The sequence below is a fragment of the Ochlerotatus camptorhynchus genome, unplaced genomic scaffold (genome assembly GCF_037179485.1).
Source record: "Ochlerotatus camptorhynchus isolate MF236.1 unplaced genomic scaffold, CSIRO-AGI_Acam_v1.1 ptg000067l, whole genome shotgun sequence".
NCBI classification, from domain to species: domain Eukaryota; kingdom Metazoa; phylum Arthropoda; class Insecta; order Diptera; family Culicidae; genus Ochlerotatus; species Ochlerotatus camptorhynchus.
Window position 1 is genome coordinate 1,385,813 of NW_027040557.1, and position 16,626 is coordinate 1,402,438.

At 39.3% G+C, this 16,626-nt stretch overlaps 2 protein-coding genes across 3 annotated transcripts in view; one reads left to right on the forward strand and one right to left on the reverse strand.

The window, feature by feature from the left end:
- Window positions 1–16,626, forward strand: part of LOC135697175 (tRNA dimethylallyltransferase) — a 408,062-nt gene that overhangs the window by 386,822 nt on the left and 4,614 nt on the right. For both annotated transcript variants that reach the window (XM_065216800.1, XM_065216799.1), the window contains one exon: window positions 8,997–9,135. In XM_065216800.1, the coding sequence (XP_065072872.1) occupies window positions 8,997–9,135 (139 nt within the window). The remainder of the gene's footprint in view (window positions 1–8,996; window positions 9,136–16,626) is intronic.
- Window positions 13,514–16,626, reverse strand: part of LOC135697194 (uncharacterized) — a 257,147-nt gene continuing 254,034 nt past the window's right edge. The window contains exon 2 of the mRNA XM_065216825.1: window positions 13,514–13,559. The gene's annotated coding sequence lies outside the window, so the exon portion shown is untranslated. The remainder of the gene's footprint in view (window positions 13,560–16,626) is intronic.

Genomic DNA, 16,626 nt, shown 5'->3' on the forward strand with positions numbered 1-16,626 from the left:
AAAAAACTGGCTGCGTCCGGATCTTCCATTCAAATTTCATCCACGTTAGCAAATAAAATGATGACAGAAAATTGTTGGAGCTTCGGATGGAAACAAGAGAAAAAGCCCCAACACTGTATCAATGAACATAAAACTAAGGAATTATCAGCAGTATATGTGTCAGTTAGCAAAAACAAGCCCGGTCAACCTTGTATGTGGGGGTGTAACTTCGTCAGTTTGCGTACGTACAATACAATTATACTATAGGCGATTTAAATTCCTGTTGCGTGAGAGGTAAGAACATTTCAGCTAGAAGCAACGTAAACAAATTTTGTTTAAAGAGCAAGGTGGCATTTTTGTAGGCGCGGTTGTCAATATCGCAGCGGTATTTTCATGACTTGAGCCGATCGCTTTGAAACCTTCCTTTGTACACACTAAATTTTGTTTCGAGATCCTGACCAGATAGAATGTTACTGTTTTCGACAAACTTGTTCAGGAGGTCAAAGCCTTTTTGGCTGGTAAACATTAGTTAAGAATTTTTCTCATCACGTGGCGTTAGTATAGATGTACACTTTTCGCATATGCTATATCTCGAGATCCTTATCAGAAAGAAAGTTACTGTCTACAGCAAAGTTGTTCAGGAGGTCAAAGTCTTTTGGCTGGTGAACAGTAGTTCAGAATTTTCTCACAAACTCTAGGTTTTAACCTCCTAAACAACTTTGTTCAAGACAGTAACTTTCTATCTGGTCAGGATCTCGAGATCAGTGCTGCAAAATCTCGACAGTACACGGTGATATTGACAATTCTACTTTGGTCACTCATTTGAGCTAACAGTCATAGTCAAGGCAAACCATGTCAATTGTCAATGACAATGGTGTCAGTGACGAACATGTGCAGATTTGTTTATTAGCTAAATTTGTAACGAAATTAGTTGACTTGAGCAAAACAATTACATGGATCCATTTCAGTGAACAAGTATCTACGTCCTGAGCTACTTGGATAACAATAATGTGACACAGAATGTACTAAATTACACTTTTTGTTACCAGGTGAATCTTTGTCATTGACGAAAAAATGAATGAGATTTTGACGAAGGTTTTTTTGAGGATCAAGTCTGTCAGTGACTATGTGACGAACAATTTTGTCAATATCGCGCGAAAGTCTGTCAATGACAATGACAAATCTCAGCACTGCTCGAGATATATCACAGGCGAGAATTTCACATTTTGAACAACTGTCCACGAGCAAAAAATTTGTGATATCCTGAACAACTTTGCCAACGACAGTAATTTTATATCTGGTCAAGAACATAGGATATTTTATATGCGAGAAGTGTACATGTATACTAGCGCGACGTGGTGAGAAAATGCTTAACTACTGTTAACAAGTCAAAAAGTCTTGACCCCCTAAACAACTTTGCCGAAGACAGCAACTTTCTAGCTGATCAAGATCTCGAGCTATTGAAAGGCACGTATATACTAGCACCGCATAGTGAGAAAATTCTGACCTATTGTCACCCAACAAAATGATCTTGACTTCCTGAAAAACTTTGCCGAATACATTTACTTTCTATCTGGTCAGTGAGAAAAATCTGAACTACTGCCTGAAAATAATGGGTTGGGACATTTCTTTGCGAGAAAAATTTCTGACCCCTAAAAACCCTCAAAATCTCGATTAGAGCCGTATTTACGGAGATAAATCTATTTAAAGATTTTTATACCTGCCAGCCTGAAAATAATGGGTTTGGGCAATTTTTTGCGAAAAAATTTCCGACACCTTAACCCTCCAAATCTCGATTAGAGCCGTATTTACGGAGATAAATCGATTTAAAGATTTTTATACCCGCCAGCCTGAAAATAATGGGTTGGGACATTTTTTGGCGAAATTTTTTTCTGACACTTAAAATCCCTCCAAATCTCGATTAGAGCCGTATTTACGGAGATAAATCGATTTAAAGATTTTTATACCCACCAGCCTGAAAATAATGGGTTGGGACATTTTTTTGAGAAAAAAATCTGACACCTTAAAACCCTCCAAATCTCGATTAAAACCGTATTTACGGAGATAAATCGATTTAAAGATTTTTATACCCGCCAACCATCTAAATTTCAGTTAAAGTTAAGCAAGGATTATAAACAATTTTCAACCATTTTTGTTGAGGTCAAGTAATGGTTCGCATATATATTTGGATAAACATTTCAAAAGGTCCTATCTGTATTGATCGATTCTCTTCATCGACTTTCTGTTTCGTCAATAACTCAGCTGCAAAACCTTTCCCTGTTGTATTTGACGCTTTGGACGCTAGATAAGAACCTCCTTTGAAGCTGAACATTGCATTAGGTCCTAAGTAACATTGACACATTCTCTTCGTCGATTTTCTCTTTGTATTCCCACGGCCATGTAAAGACATTTCCAGGTATTTTCAGCACACAGATCAATAAAAGAAGCTGTTATCCAGCATCTAATACGACAAACACATCAAGAAACGGTTATGAATATATAAAGAGAAAATCGACGAAGAGAATCGATCAATGTTACTAAGGACCTAATGCAATGTTCAGCTTAATTTGAAATGTTCATCGAGAAATCTTTTCGTTGCGCGATTTGTATTTGACAGCAGTTTATTTTGGCTAGCACGGCCAATAACAGTAACTCAGTGAGAGAGTTTTTTGTACTCAGTTGTCAATATGATGAGGAAAATTGTGGATTTCCACGTCGTGATGAGTTATTCTGGCTCACCTCGTGAGTAAGCCAGATATACACAAAACTGAGTACATTTCACTAATGTTTAGAATCGTATTATTCTCGTTTTCTAAGCTGTCAGAAGATTGCATCAGTTCAAAGGAAAAGAATTTTTGTTGTTTATTGAAAGTTTGGCAAGTTTTGTTTGAGGAAAAGTTTGAGAGTTTTAGCGATACACTTTTTACGATAGAGATTACAGATGGAGAAGATTACGGCCAAAGTAGACCCCGCTTCGGTGGCAAAGCTACTAAGTGGTCACCGATCCGAATCCGAAGTGACAACAACCGAAGAAATACGCTACATGGTCCCTCACCTGCTGAAGTTCTGTTTAATGCAACCGAAATTCGTTTAAATTTTAATAAATAAACACAAATCTCTTTCTAATTTGTTACTACCTTAAGGAATTCCAAATAAATCCATCCCATTGCACCAATATAGGTTAGGTCTATGAGTTAAACGCACTCCAGAGTGAGAATAATAATATTCTAAGCAATGAGTAAAGGTTACTCGTCGTTCAGTCGAGCAGCTGGGTTAAAATAACGTCAACGTCACAATTTTCCCTCACTTACTCACAGCTGAGTGCATTGGGTCACTAAATGTCAGAGGATGTTGCCAAAAGAAAAAAAGGTTAGAAATTGATGAAGCAATATACCACGCGGGTATAGATGTGGCAGTTCTTCAAGAAGCAAATGTTCAGGGAAGTAGAATAAACACACCACACTATAACTGGACAATGTCAGATAGAAATAATACCAATAATATGCGAGGGTTAGCAATTCTAACTAGAAAGGAAGGGAAAATAAGGATTAGGGACTCAAGGGATGTAGACAAAAACATTATGTCAGCTATTATGGAATACAAGAACCAATCGGAAGACTGGTTGATAGTAAATGTACATGCACCAAATGCAAATGCTCACTCATTTTTCGCTCAATTAGGATCTCTCATTAATGGACACCCCAGGAAGAAAAGAGCAATTATTTTAGGAGATTTCAATTCCCAAATAGGTAAAGAAGATTCAGATGAAGAAGAAATAAGCAGGCTAGGAAAATTTATAGGTCATATAAATACAAACGAGAATGGAGAATTTATGAAAAATTTTCTCAAGATTCATAGGATGAACATTATTTCAATGAGATTTGATGAGTCAATATTAGTTACTTGGTCCAATGGAAACAGATCATCACAGATTGATCATGTTATAATAGCACAAGAAACAACAATACGAACTAAATTTATTAGAGCAGCCTGGACAGAAATTCAGAGTGACCACAAGATCATAAAGATAGGCATATATACAGAACAAAGCAAGGAAATTGGTAGGAAAAATATAGCAAAAAAAAAAGATTACAGCCTAGCGTATTACAGTGTGATGAAAAACATGAAAAATACTTAGAAGAGCTAGATAAACTAAAGGCAATTGAGGTGGAAAAGCTAGATATAACACAAGCATACGAAGAATTTACTAAGAAGGTGACAATTAGTGCGAAAAAGGTATTAGTAGAAAACAAAAGCCCATTGACTCCCAATAGAAAAAGAGCGATAACAAATCTTATGAAGGCAAGGAAACAGATGAGGTTAGCTAAAGAAAGAGATATGAATACAGAATGGTACAGACAAAACATGAATATGAGGAGGCAAGAGTATGCAGCTAAAGTTAAAGAGCACAACGAAAAGGAAGTTTTTAAATTTTATAACGAAATACAGGACTACGAGATAGGTGAGAGGATAAAGAGATCGTACAAATTTTTGAAGCAATTTATGAGAATAAGAGACCCTAAGAAGCCAAACATTCCGATGAAAAAGTGGATAGAAGAATTAGAATTAACAGAAGGTCAGCCAATTGAGATAGAAATAGACAAAGAAACCTTAACGGAAGGACCAAGTAGGGAGGAAATAAGGAATATTATAAGAAATTTACTAAACGGAAAAGCAGCAGGGCAAGATGGAATAAAAAATGAATATGTGAAATATGCCAACGAACAAACAGAGGAGGAATTATACAAAATAATAAGAAAGGTGTGGGAAACAAATTGCATGCCCGATCAGTGGAAGCAATCAATACAAATACCTATCCCAAAATGTAAAGGAGCAAAGAAAACAAAAGATTTTAGAAGGATAAGTCTGTGTAATCTAGGGTACAAAATTTATGCAAAGTGGATTATGCAGAGGCTTAAGGAGTACGCAGGAGAGCCAGATTACCATCAAGCAGCATTCACCAAAGACAGGTCCACGGATGATCAAATGTTCTATGCTAGGAGATGTTTAGAGGAAAGATGGAACGGTGGAGACACAATAATTGTAGCTTCAATAGATTTAAAGAAAGCATTCGACAATGTGAGGATCGAATCGGTTCCTAAGGTTCTTCAGAAACTATCAGTTCCAAAACATATTATCAATAGAGTAATACAGGCACTTAATGCAGAGAAAACAAGTATTTTATGGGATGGGATTTGCACGGAGGAGAGAACAAAGGCGAAAGGAATAAAACAAGGATGCCCATTATCTCCTTATATATTTATACTGATAATTCAAGATGTACTAATGTAGGAAATATCCTAGAGTTAATTTGTTAGAGTTGAATAATGATAAGTTACCGATAATTTTAGTATTTGCAGATGACATTCTTATTATAGCAAGAACATTAGAAAAGGTAGAAGATATAGTGAAGATACTAAAAGTAGAATTAGAACAAGTAGGATTAGAAATAAATAACAATAAGAGTCAAGTTATGATAAGAGAGCCAAAGTCAGACAGAAATATTCCAAAGGTTATTAAGATAGATGGAGAAGATTATGGGGTAACAAATAATATGAAATACCTTGGAACATATCTATCGGATACATTAGACAGACCACAGACAACAAGAAAAAGGTGTAAATTAGCGGTAGGAAGTAGCAAAATAATGATCGAATTTTGTCGAAGATACAAGCCACCATGGAGCTTAGCAAAACTAATGTATAAAACTGTTATTTCTCCCGCAATAACATACGGTCTTAAAGTAATAGCGTTAGTTAAAAGAAATAGAAGATCAATCACTAGGTATGAAATGCAGATTCTAAAAGAAATAATCAAGTATTGTAGGGAGAAACCCAAAGGTAGATTAACAGCTTCAAAGTTGTTAGATGGTAGGACGGCAGTTAAAAGAGTTAGAGTTATGAGAATAAGCTATTGGGGGCATATACAGAGAAGACCAGAAGGACATCCATTAAAAATAATAGAAAAGATTAGATGTAGAAAGAAAAAGATAGGGAGACCAGCAAAAACATAGAATGATTCTATTAGAGAAGATAAGGATAGTTTATCAAATGTAACAGATGAAGACTGGAAAAGAATAGTGAAAGATAAGGATAAACTAAAAAAACAACCCGAGGAGATATATAAAACAATAGGTGGTGAAGAAGAATCAGAGTCAGGGATAGAAGATTGGTGATATTATTGAAAAAGGACGAAGAAGCAGTGTGTGTGTGCGTGTGTGTGTGTGTGTGAGAAAGAGAGAGAGAGAGAGAGAGAGAGAGAGAGAGAGAGAGAGAGAGAGAGAGAGAGAGAGAGAGAGAGAGAGAGAGAGAGAGAGAGAGAGAGAGAGAGAGAGAGAGAGAGAGAGAGAGAGAGAGAGAGAGAGAGAGAGAGAGAGAGAGAGAGAGAGAGAGAGAGATGCACACTAGTAAAGTTGTTGTGAGTGCTCATTGTTTATGATGCAGATGGTGCACATGCTCATGGTTTGTCATGCAGGTGGGTCCGACGCATACGCATTTAATTTTTTTTTTTTTTTTTCCTACAACGTGGGAGTTTATTTCATACAGCGTTCTTCATCATCAACGCTCTTTCATAGATGATGTTCCAATTTTCCCCGTACTGATATAACGATTGGAATCTACCACCGAGTATGAAGACACCAGACAGAAACGACATTCTTCTTCCGACGCCCAAGTTCAATCTACTGATATGAATATCGCCATTTATAGTCGACTACAACCACACCACTACGGAAGATAGGGGAAGTCATTCGGCTCAGTTAAATAAGTTAAATAAGCAATGAATCTTCTTGAAACATATATTATTTTAGTACTGTAGTATGGAATGATAAATGTATAATACAAAAACAATTACAAAAAATTTATTATTTAGAAGCTAATTACAAATATTTTCAAAATAATCACACGATTAAACCAAAATCTACACATTAGATAATGCAACGGCGAGACTACTCATATGATTTATTTGATTACTTCTAGGCGACACACGAAATGAGATGCAAAGCGTAGAGAAAAGCAAACCTATGGAACCCATGGATTGGAGCAGCAAATTAATATGGTGAGACCATTCCAAACACCTTCCACAATTATAAAAAAAAAAATGAATAAATAAACTAAATACGTGCCAGGTTCAAAAGAACATTTTGAAACTGGAAGTGTGTGTGTAATACTTATATCCTATTGATAGAGGTAATACATACATGCGGGGCTTATTGTAATTGAAAGTAACCTCGGAATGGGCGTGACTCTCCAGACATTCTGAAATGGGTTACTGGATCTGCAATAGAGCTATCACCTTCTAACTCCCGGACTAAAGCTGTCTACAATGACCATAAATGCGACATTGTAGGGAGAGTTCTTCCATAATACCACTGCCGGCCAGTGGGGGTTAGATGGAATACACACACACACACACACTTACTCACAGCTGAGTAAAATCAGTTTACTCACACAATGCGTTCCTGCACTTTTGCCAAATCTGAGTGAACGAAACTCAAATTTGGGTTACTGTTATTGGCCGTGCTCTTATCTTGATAATCAGTGTTTCCAATTCTAGTTTTATTTTTACAGTTATGTTCCAGTCACAATAAACAATAGCTGGCAACCTATTAGCAAATCATTGCCTGTGCTGTTGAAGTCCCAAGTTCCCAAAGAGTGAATAATGTTTAACCCTCCGAGATTTCCATTGCTATTTTGTTACTGAGTTACCAATCGATCTTAAGTCAACGAGTATTCCTCAAAAAACTTGTTTTGATCTATACAAGCTAAACTTTGATCACATTTAACACCTAAAAAATGCGGATAATAGGAAATTAGGTACTGCAGCGTGGCGTCACAAATGAACTCAGTGTTAATCGGCTGAACCTTTTTGACAATTCAGTGGTACTGTTTACAAGCACTTAGTCGTTCTTTCGAAGAAAAAAAATTCTAAAATTTCCGAATTTTAACTTGAAAATTGTCGAGGAACAGCGCGTTGAAAGGATGTTGCTCGTGAACATTGCAGAAGTATGGTTTACATCTCACTGCAGTCTGAAAAAATATCGAGAAAATCTACCCAAGAAAAAATCGACTAAGTTCACGTAAACAGTACCACTGAACTGTCATCAGATTGAGGTTAACCCCGACGGTGCAAAACCTAATAGAGAAAACTGTGACCATACTACGTGGGATTTGGCTGAATTGATTACAACATGGAAGATATCGTGATCCTGACCAGATAGAAAGTTACTGTCTCTGACAAAGTTGTTCAGGAGATTATAGCCTTATCGCTGGCGGACAGTAGTTCAGAATTTTCTCTATACGTAGCACTAGTATACATGTGGAATTCTCGCATGTGATATATCTCGAGATCCTGACCAGATAGAAAGTTACTGTCTTTCACAAAGTATTTCAGGAGATCAAAGCCTATTGCTTGGTGCTCAATAGTTCCCAACCAGATAGAAAGTTACTGTCTTCGGCATAGTTGTTCAAGAGGTCAAGACTTTTTCACTGGCGGGTATAACAATCTTTAAATCGATTTATCTCCGTAAATGCGGCTCTAATCGAGATTTGGAGAGTTTTTAGGTGTCAGAAATTGTTTTCGTCTAAAAAATGTCCCAACCCATTATTTTCAGGCTGGCCGGTATATTTATTTATTTTTGAAAAATTAATTTACCAAGTTGATTGGAAATGCTTTAGTGTGATTATTCAGAGAAAGGTCTGAAGAGGGTAGGTTGATAGTTCCGCTAGAGTACTTCAAGTATCCTCATTATACAGCCTTAAGTTGCAAAAAGGGTGTCAGCATGTCCGACTGAGTTGCTCGTCTCCCAATTTTTCCCAGTTAGTCCTGCTATATGAAGAATTCGGGTGACAGAAGCAGCACTAATAGTAGTGTTTAAACGTTTCTTAAAGCTTTGTAGTACAGTTCTAATAACCATTGCCGTTGGGCTGTCCCTCTTGAGTACATACACTACAGAGCATTAATTTATCACTCTTGTAAAGTTGTAAAATAATCTATTATTCATGTTTTCCACTTTGCAGGGCCCTTGAAGTGTTCCAGCAGGATGGCCAGCCATTGAGCCGCATTTTAGAGGACCAGCGTGCATTGTCGGGCGGATGCAAACTGGGCGGTCCACTACGTTATCGTAATGTAGTGCTAATCTGGTTGCGCTGTGAACAGGTTAGTAACCATTGTTTGTTATGAACATTGCTTGTAGGTAGTTGTTTTGAACTGGCCCTAGAATTACATCTAGGCTTAGGATATAACCGAAATCATTGCTGTTGAATCAAGCAGGCTCTAGATACTTTCGCTAAGAAGTCAGCTGGTAGGCAGACCGTACTTAGGAAGCTGATTGCTCGTCTTCGACTGCAGGAAGGATCATCGTTACGTGGTCACCTGTTGCAAATTTAAGATTGGACTCGGCAACTTCGGGCCTGAGTTTGACCCTTCCTGCATCGTTCGACCCTCACGTGACGATGTTGGAAAATCTCTGAGCTAATTTAGGCTCGAATACTCAGTGAAAAATCGAAATGGGTGGACAGAATGCAAATTTAGGGGGACAAGTCTCGTGTAAATTTTCAAAAGGACCTAAGTAACAAATGTAAACAAATCTAGCTACTAGTTAATCATAGGTCAAAATGTGTCCAATGTACAGTTTGGAATGCTGGGTGCTTGACTGTTACTTCGGACAGTTGGTCAGCCTAACATGATTGCAGGGCTGGGTAGTGGGTATGTGATATAACAGTAGTGAGTTTAGTGACTAAAATAACGAAAATACTGACCAAAACAACTTCTTCTGAAAAAAAATGTGATCGATAGTGACATTTATTGCTCGAAAAGATATGGTTCCAATCTTTCATTGATTGCGACCCACTTCAAAATATGTATTATCCTTCTTTAAAATAAAACTAATGGTTCAAGATCCCAGAAATTTGATCTATAAAATCAGTATTAATTAAATAAGCAAGAACACGGTCCAAATCTAACCTCCATTTCCGCAATCTTCACTATTTTCTTCAGATTCAGATCGTGTCGCTGAGGCACAGAGAAAAAAAAAATCAAAATCTCGGACTTTGACAATTTTAAAGCAATCGGTTTTATAGATCTCGGATATAAAATTTCTTTAACAAAAACAAACTTTCGTAGCTCTGGTACCTGGACAACTTTTCTAGATCGCAATCTTAGAAAAAAAATATCATCATTGTACAACGAAAAAAATCTTTCAAGATGGATAAATCAAAAAACAAGAATGCATGCGTCTAGGACTTCAAATTTCCATATTGAAAAAAAAACAATTAAGATTCCAAGATACATTTTAGAGAATGAAGACCACCATAATTCAAGATCTTTAAGATAAACTAATTCGGAAAATTGAGCGGCCTGGAATATTTTGAACATATAGAATGTGTCTTAACACTCCTAAAAATTTTAAATGCTTCTGAAATATAGAAAACATTTTAAGGTCTTGAACATAGATTTTTTTTTTCTAAAATCAGGTTGTTCTAGGTGTTACTAGAAAAGGAACACTACTGTATCCGTTCATTGTAATGTATCAACACAATTAAGTAGATATCAGTATAACCTAGAGTGGATAATTTACTACTCAACTGTAACTTTTTCGAATTGAACCAGATCAGTTTTCGAAAGTTTTACAATCCATCTCTGGACCGTCGAGCATTTAACGCCAGCAGTAGTGGTCGATCAATGGAAACGACTTTTACCGATGAATTTGGAGCAACCGTGCAGCACAATTAAAATCCGTGCAAGCGTGTAAAATGTCTTAATTTTCTGTTTTTTTTTTTGTATTTGAATTGCTATAAAATGTCACTGGGTCGATTGCACCCCATTGCGATTTGTGCGAGGGGATTTATATAAGCACACCCAAAACCCCTAGCGGCGGCACTCCGTGAAATTTGATAAAAGTTGCACGCAATAAAATCGAACATGACCGAAACCTCGCGTAAAGGTTTCTGCTGCTGTCTTGCCGGTACTATAGGTGAAAGGAACGGACGAAGTGACATTTCGGAAATCGCGATTTTTTTTCTGCACATCTTAAAGGTGGTTCTCTGGTGTATGCAAATGTCGGAAACAGCCAGCGCTCGTGAGGGCGGCGCGATGCAACAGAAACGGAACCGCAAAAGCTAATAAAAGTGAAATTAATCTCGTCTGACGCTGTCTCACAGAGTGCGGCGCTGCCTCTGCCTGGATCAAATCGAAGCAACCCACGAGATCCTGTGCATGCATGAGGAGAACTACAGTGGCGTATCCAAGGGGGAGACATTTACATTTTTTTTTTCGAAAGTTCAAAATCTTATATTTTTGTTTTTCATTGTCTCCAAACTTTGAAATTTGATTTTTTGGAAGAAGTTTTTAAATGCCATTAGATCGAAAGTTATTGGGTGGCTTTGGCCATGAGACCCACATATTGGATAAAAAAGATTGAAAATTTGTTTGAATTTTTGAGTTTAAAAAGTAAGAGGTTGTAGCCAAGACACGATCGTAGATTTGACGTAGGATTACGTGCTCGGTATCAATATTCGGCGACTGTGTTAGGGAACGCATTTCCTTGCACAAAACGCGCGGAATTTTTAATTTATTCAATATATAATAGAAAAAGCTAACAGTGGATCGAAGAGACTCATAACAACCTTCAACACTTCTCGCTTGGTGGAAACGTGTGTTACATCCACGATAGTACGAAGATCTTCTCGTAGATTTACCGTGTAAGTGAAACAATCTTCTTTAGGGAGCCACTTCATCCCAAGTACAGATTCAGAAGTGCCTTCTCTTTCTAGCATCAGAGTCTTCGGTTCATCGGCAGAAAGTTCTCCTATCTCACGAAGAAGTTGAATTGAGTTCGGGCGGAATTTGCGGATGTCGAAGCCTCCCTTTGCGTGAACCAGTATTACCTCTTTGACGACCTCCGCAGCTTCTTCGACGGTCATGAAGCTGTCCAAATAATCATCCACCTAATGGTTTTTGACTATGGCAGCGGTCGCACGTGGATAGAGTTCGGCAAACTCCTGTGCATTGAGGTTTTTGACGTATTGTGCAGAAGCTGGTCCATGATAAAAACCTAGATTGGATCGGAAGGACTATTTCGCCAAAGAAAGCACTGCGCCAAACGGTCTTGGATACGAATCAACAGTTGGTGAAACATTTCCCTGATACCACAAACGACCACGGGAAACTGGCGGAAGCGGCTGAGGACAGCTGTTAAAGGTGTCAGTAGATCTGGTCCCTTCAGAAGTTTAGAGTTGAAAAAGACTCCATTCGCCACCGCTGCGCGTCCCAAACCAGCCGTACCTTGTTCGTTTTCTTCGGGTTTACGACGACTCCTAACAGAAGAAACCACATACGTTTCCTATCCAATGACTGGAGACGACGAACTGCCATAGGATAGTTATCCGGGAATCCGGATTCTCGTCCCGCTATAGAAGACCGGTCTCGAAACCACGATCCGTTCGTCTTGTTGTTTACTCCAGAATCTTTCTCGCTCGCATTTCTTCTTCTGACTCCAGGGGTTCGTAGTTCCTAGTAACACCAACATCTTCCAGGGCGAAGTAGTCCCGTACTCCAGCCTAGGCGACATTTGGCAGTGATCGGATCCGTTGGCCTCCCTTCACGTAGCTACAGTGGAACGCCCAGATGAAGATTGTCCAGACCAATCAGTAGTTTTGGCTGGACTAGATCATAATCTTCCAACGGAAGCCCTCGCATATGAGGATATTGTTGGCAGAGTTCCTTGTACCTCGATGTTTGCGAAGGGAGCACCAGACAGCTAACCGTGCGAACTTGACACAGCTTGTGACGGTTATCATTACTTTTCCCCGATATGCCCAACTGCACTCGTTGTGACCCTGGTTGCTCACGGGTTACCTTACCCGGCCACTGCAATGTTAATGGTTACAATGGCCCAGACACGCCAAAACGATCAGCGATTGTCTCTTCTAAAAGAGTGATTGAGGATCCCTCGTCAATGAATGCAAAGAAAACTTCGATACACTTCTCCGCATATAAGATCACAGGAAGAACACGGAACATAGGAAAGAGACCGTGCCCCTGCTTGAGATGGTTGGCAAACATATTCGTTGATGGTTGAGACGGTGTATTATGTTTCTGGCCCTCTATCCCACAACCTTGTTAGGACTTGCAAGGCCACTTTTCGTGACTGTTGAGACAAGTTCGACACAATCCCTTTTGATGGACAATCTGCCAATCGATGTCTCTCTCGTTCGCATGACTGGATTGCATAGACAGAGGAAGAAGCCGGAAGCGACGAATGCGTCTGTAACATACCTTTCTCCTTGGACCTCTTTTGTTCGCCCTTGAAGTTTTGGCTGGAGCCCGGAAGATCAAAAGACACTTGACTTGCTGCCGTCACTAATTTTCCCATGAAGTCACCGAATGTCGCCAATGTTTCATACTGTTGCTTGCTTTTATAGACCGTCCATTTTATTTTCGACGATCCTGGTAATTTCACTACGAGTTCCTGCATCAGCATCGGGTTAGCCAAATGCAGGAATTGCTTCGCCGCCTTCAAGTGATCCACGAGGTTTTGTACGGTCAATCCGAATTCCACTACCGTTTCAAGTCGATCGTGTCTAGGTGCTGGAGCTCGATGAACCTTCTTGATGAGCGACCGTATGAGAAGCTCGGGTCTGCCGTACAAAGTTCGCAGGGTGTTGATGACTTGTGGGACGCTAGAAGGAAGCAGCAGTCTACTCCGTACTGATTCTAATGCGTGCCCCTTTAAACATCGTTATAAGCGGATGAGATTTTCCGCGTCTGCCATTTTACTTGCCTCTAGAATTATGGGAGGTGCTGCACGCTCCTGGCGTGGTATCGTTGGTGGAAACTCCGGAACTCCTCTGGGAACTGAGGGACCGATTCCCAATCGATGCGGTGGACGATTTGGAATTTGGTGGGGATGTCTATCGGTCATCTGCTGACCTCTAGGCCAGTGAGGGGGAACATTAGGCACTTGCGGTTTTGGAAAGTTAGGCAAAACAGACGGTTGACCAGACGGCATGGGACAATCATGCAAGACCGAAGGCAGTTCTGACGGCATCAGAGGGTCAGGCACCGGAGGTTGATTAGGCGTATGATGTGATGGAGAAACAGATTGCCGAGGTTCTTGCCTTTCTGGTTGATCAGCGATAGATAGTGATGGGTTCGGTCTATGCAAAGAAACTGCTTTTCCAGAAACCGAGTCCACATCGCGTGCTTCGGAAGAGCATTTCGGATATCCTCTCCTCAGAATCGTGAATTTATCCACCTCTGCTGCCACACTCACTCAATTGTCGGACAATACCTTGTTTCTTCTCCAACGACTCCTTCCTGATCATGTGCTGCTTCTTTCGAAATGCCTTTTCATCATTCAGTTGTCGTTGCCGGATTTTAGCTACCTCCTCTATAAGAGCCTTCTCCTCCTCAAGACGACGTAGAGCTTCTTCCGTCGCTTTCTTCTCGATTTCTTTCTGAGCCTGCAGTTCCTGCTCCTTCATTAACTGTTCCTCTTCAATCAGCTTCATTTCGGTCCGTAGACGAGTTGCACGGGCACTGGAAGTCGTGCTGAGTACAACCGATGGGGCTGATTGCGAATCGAGTGACGCATCGGGATTTGTTTGGGCCTGCTTGGAAACAGATTTGGCTGTTGACGATCGGTAAGATCTGGTATCTGAAGGTGGGAGTTTGAGATGGCGAGCCTTAGTTTGAATAATTGTTATACATAGACCACGTTAACCTTTGTTCAGCTTTCAAACATCTAAATCTGGTTATTTTAATCAGCCAAAAGCTTAACAGTTATATAAATTATAAGCTTTTTAAGGCATTAAATAACAGTCTTTTCCAACCCGTGTTCAGCCTTCTAGTTTTATTTAGAATAAAATAATTGAAGACAGTTTCATATCTTATATATTTTTATGGGACTGCAACAAGGTGCTGACTAACTAATTGGATTTACATATTCATATTGTTATTATAAGTCTAAAAATTACCTTTGCATTTCGGGATTCGGACCGGCAGTCGCTGATTCACAGGCATCAATCATACCTACTGGACCACTTAAGCAAATGTGTGGAAAGAGGTATGATCATTAACTTGAAACACGTCAAATTTAAGTTGAATAACAGTAACCGGAAGAGTATTATACAGCAAGGCAGAATTGTAAACACAGAAATATAAATGTTAATGCTTCCAAAGTCGTCGCAGCCCACTTCTACCTGGGGCGATTCCTAAAAAGCTCCTCTACTTTGTCTCTACTGCTGCCGCTGCTTGGGATTAGAAAGGTAGCCGGAAATGCAACGAGTTACACTGACTACATTTAACAAATCAGGCTATCAAAATATGGATTTGGACTTGTGGAGTAGTGTTAAGCTTAAATAAGGCTTGTTCAAACCTTAGATCAGCTAACTTATTGAGGTTGAATTATGGGGATACAATTAGCTTCATTAACTACTAATCAACTATATATTCAGCCTGCTGTTAATCAGCTTTGTACACCTTAAATCAACCAATAATCAGCTTCTGTTCTTACTGTTCAGCTTGAATTGTTACTTGGGTTGTCACAAGCGACCCATTTCTCATCAGCAGAGTCAGGCTGGGTGCAAGACTTGCAACTATATCCCGCGGATTTCTGATGTTCCTCCATTCCAGACCCCGTGATAGAATTCTTAAAGTTTTTGTATGGTTGTGTCACCAAATCTCAACAGCAAACAACCTTTTGGTAGTGTTAGATTTAAGCTAGAAATTCAAATCGATTTTATTATTACAAATAAACACTTTAGATTAAGTTTATTTAAAATTTTAGTGTAGGAATTGTCAAACTGGAGAAATCTTATCGTGAATCCACAGTTCTATGTTAGCTGTAAATATTAGTTCGTAATTTATTTTTTTAAGTTCTAAGAGTTTTAGTTAAGCTACTTACATTAGCCTTAGGTTCGATTTTACTAGTTTAGGCAAATTCAATAGTTTTAAGTACTAGTAGTAGCTAAGTTATTTATTCGAGTTAAATACGCCCGGCACTTCCCTAACCGTATACAATGGCTTTCGAACTCTGTGTAACTTTGACTTTGATTCGCCGTGTAGTTTTGACGTTCCTCCTCATCGCTTGTCACTTGTCATCCATGACAAATCGTTCGGATGCGGCCTGCTGGAAACTGTGTCGATCTACATAAGCAGCGTCGCTGCATCGAGGGGTGTTGTCGTCACAGGAGAACTTTAAGATAATTCTGAGAAAAATTTGAAAACAATTCTCGGCGGGAGAATTTCCCCTGGTGTTAGCAGGAAAGGGGGATTACAAGTTTTGTTCACAAAAGCTAGTAGGCATTTTTCAGGGGGAGGTAGCTCATCGATTCTTCCGGTTCGCCTCCTAGCATCGTGCTATAAGGTACCAGGCGATAACCAGGGTAGTTGATCGATAGCTCGATGACGTCATTTCGTTGGCGTCTGCAATGGGAAATTCTCATAGCAGGCGTAGACGATGGGACGTTGTCGAGTTGTTGAATAAGCAACTATCGTGGTAACTCACCGATTACCTGTCGATCTGCCAAATTTGGAAAGACGTCTGCATTGAATTGTCTCATATAATAATATTCCGCCCACTATATCACAAGAAATTGCGAGTAGCTGAGTGGAATGGAGATAATTTAAGCATTGGGTACAGGACCA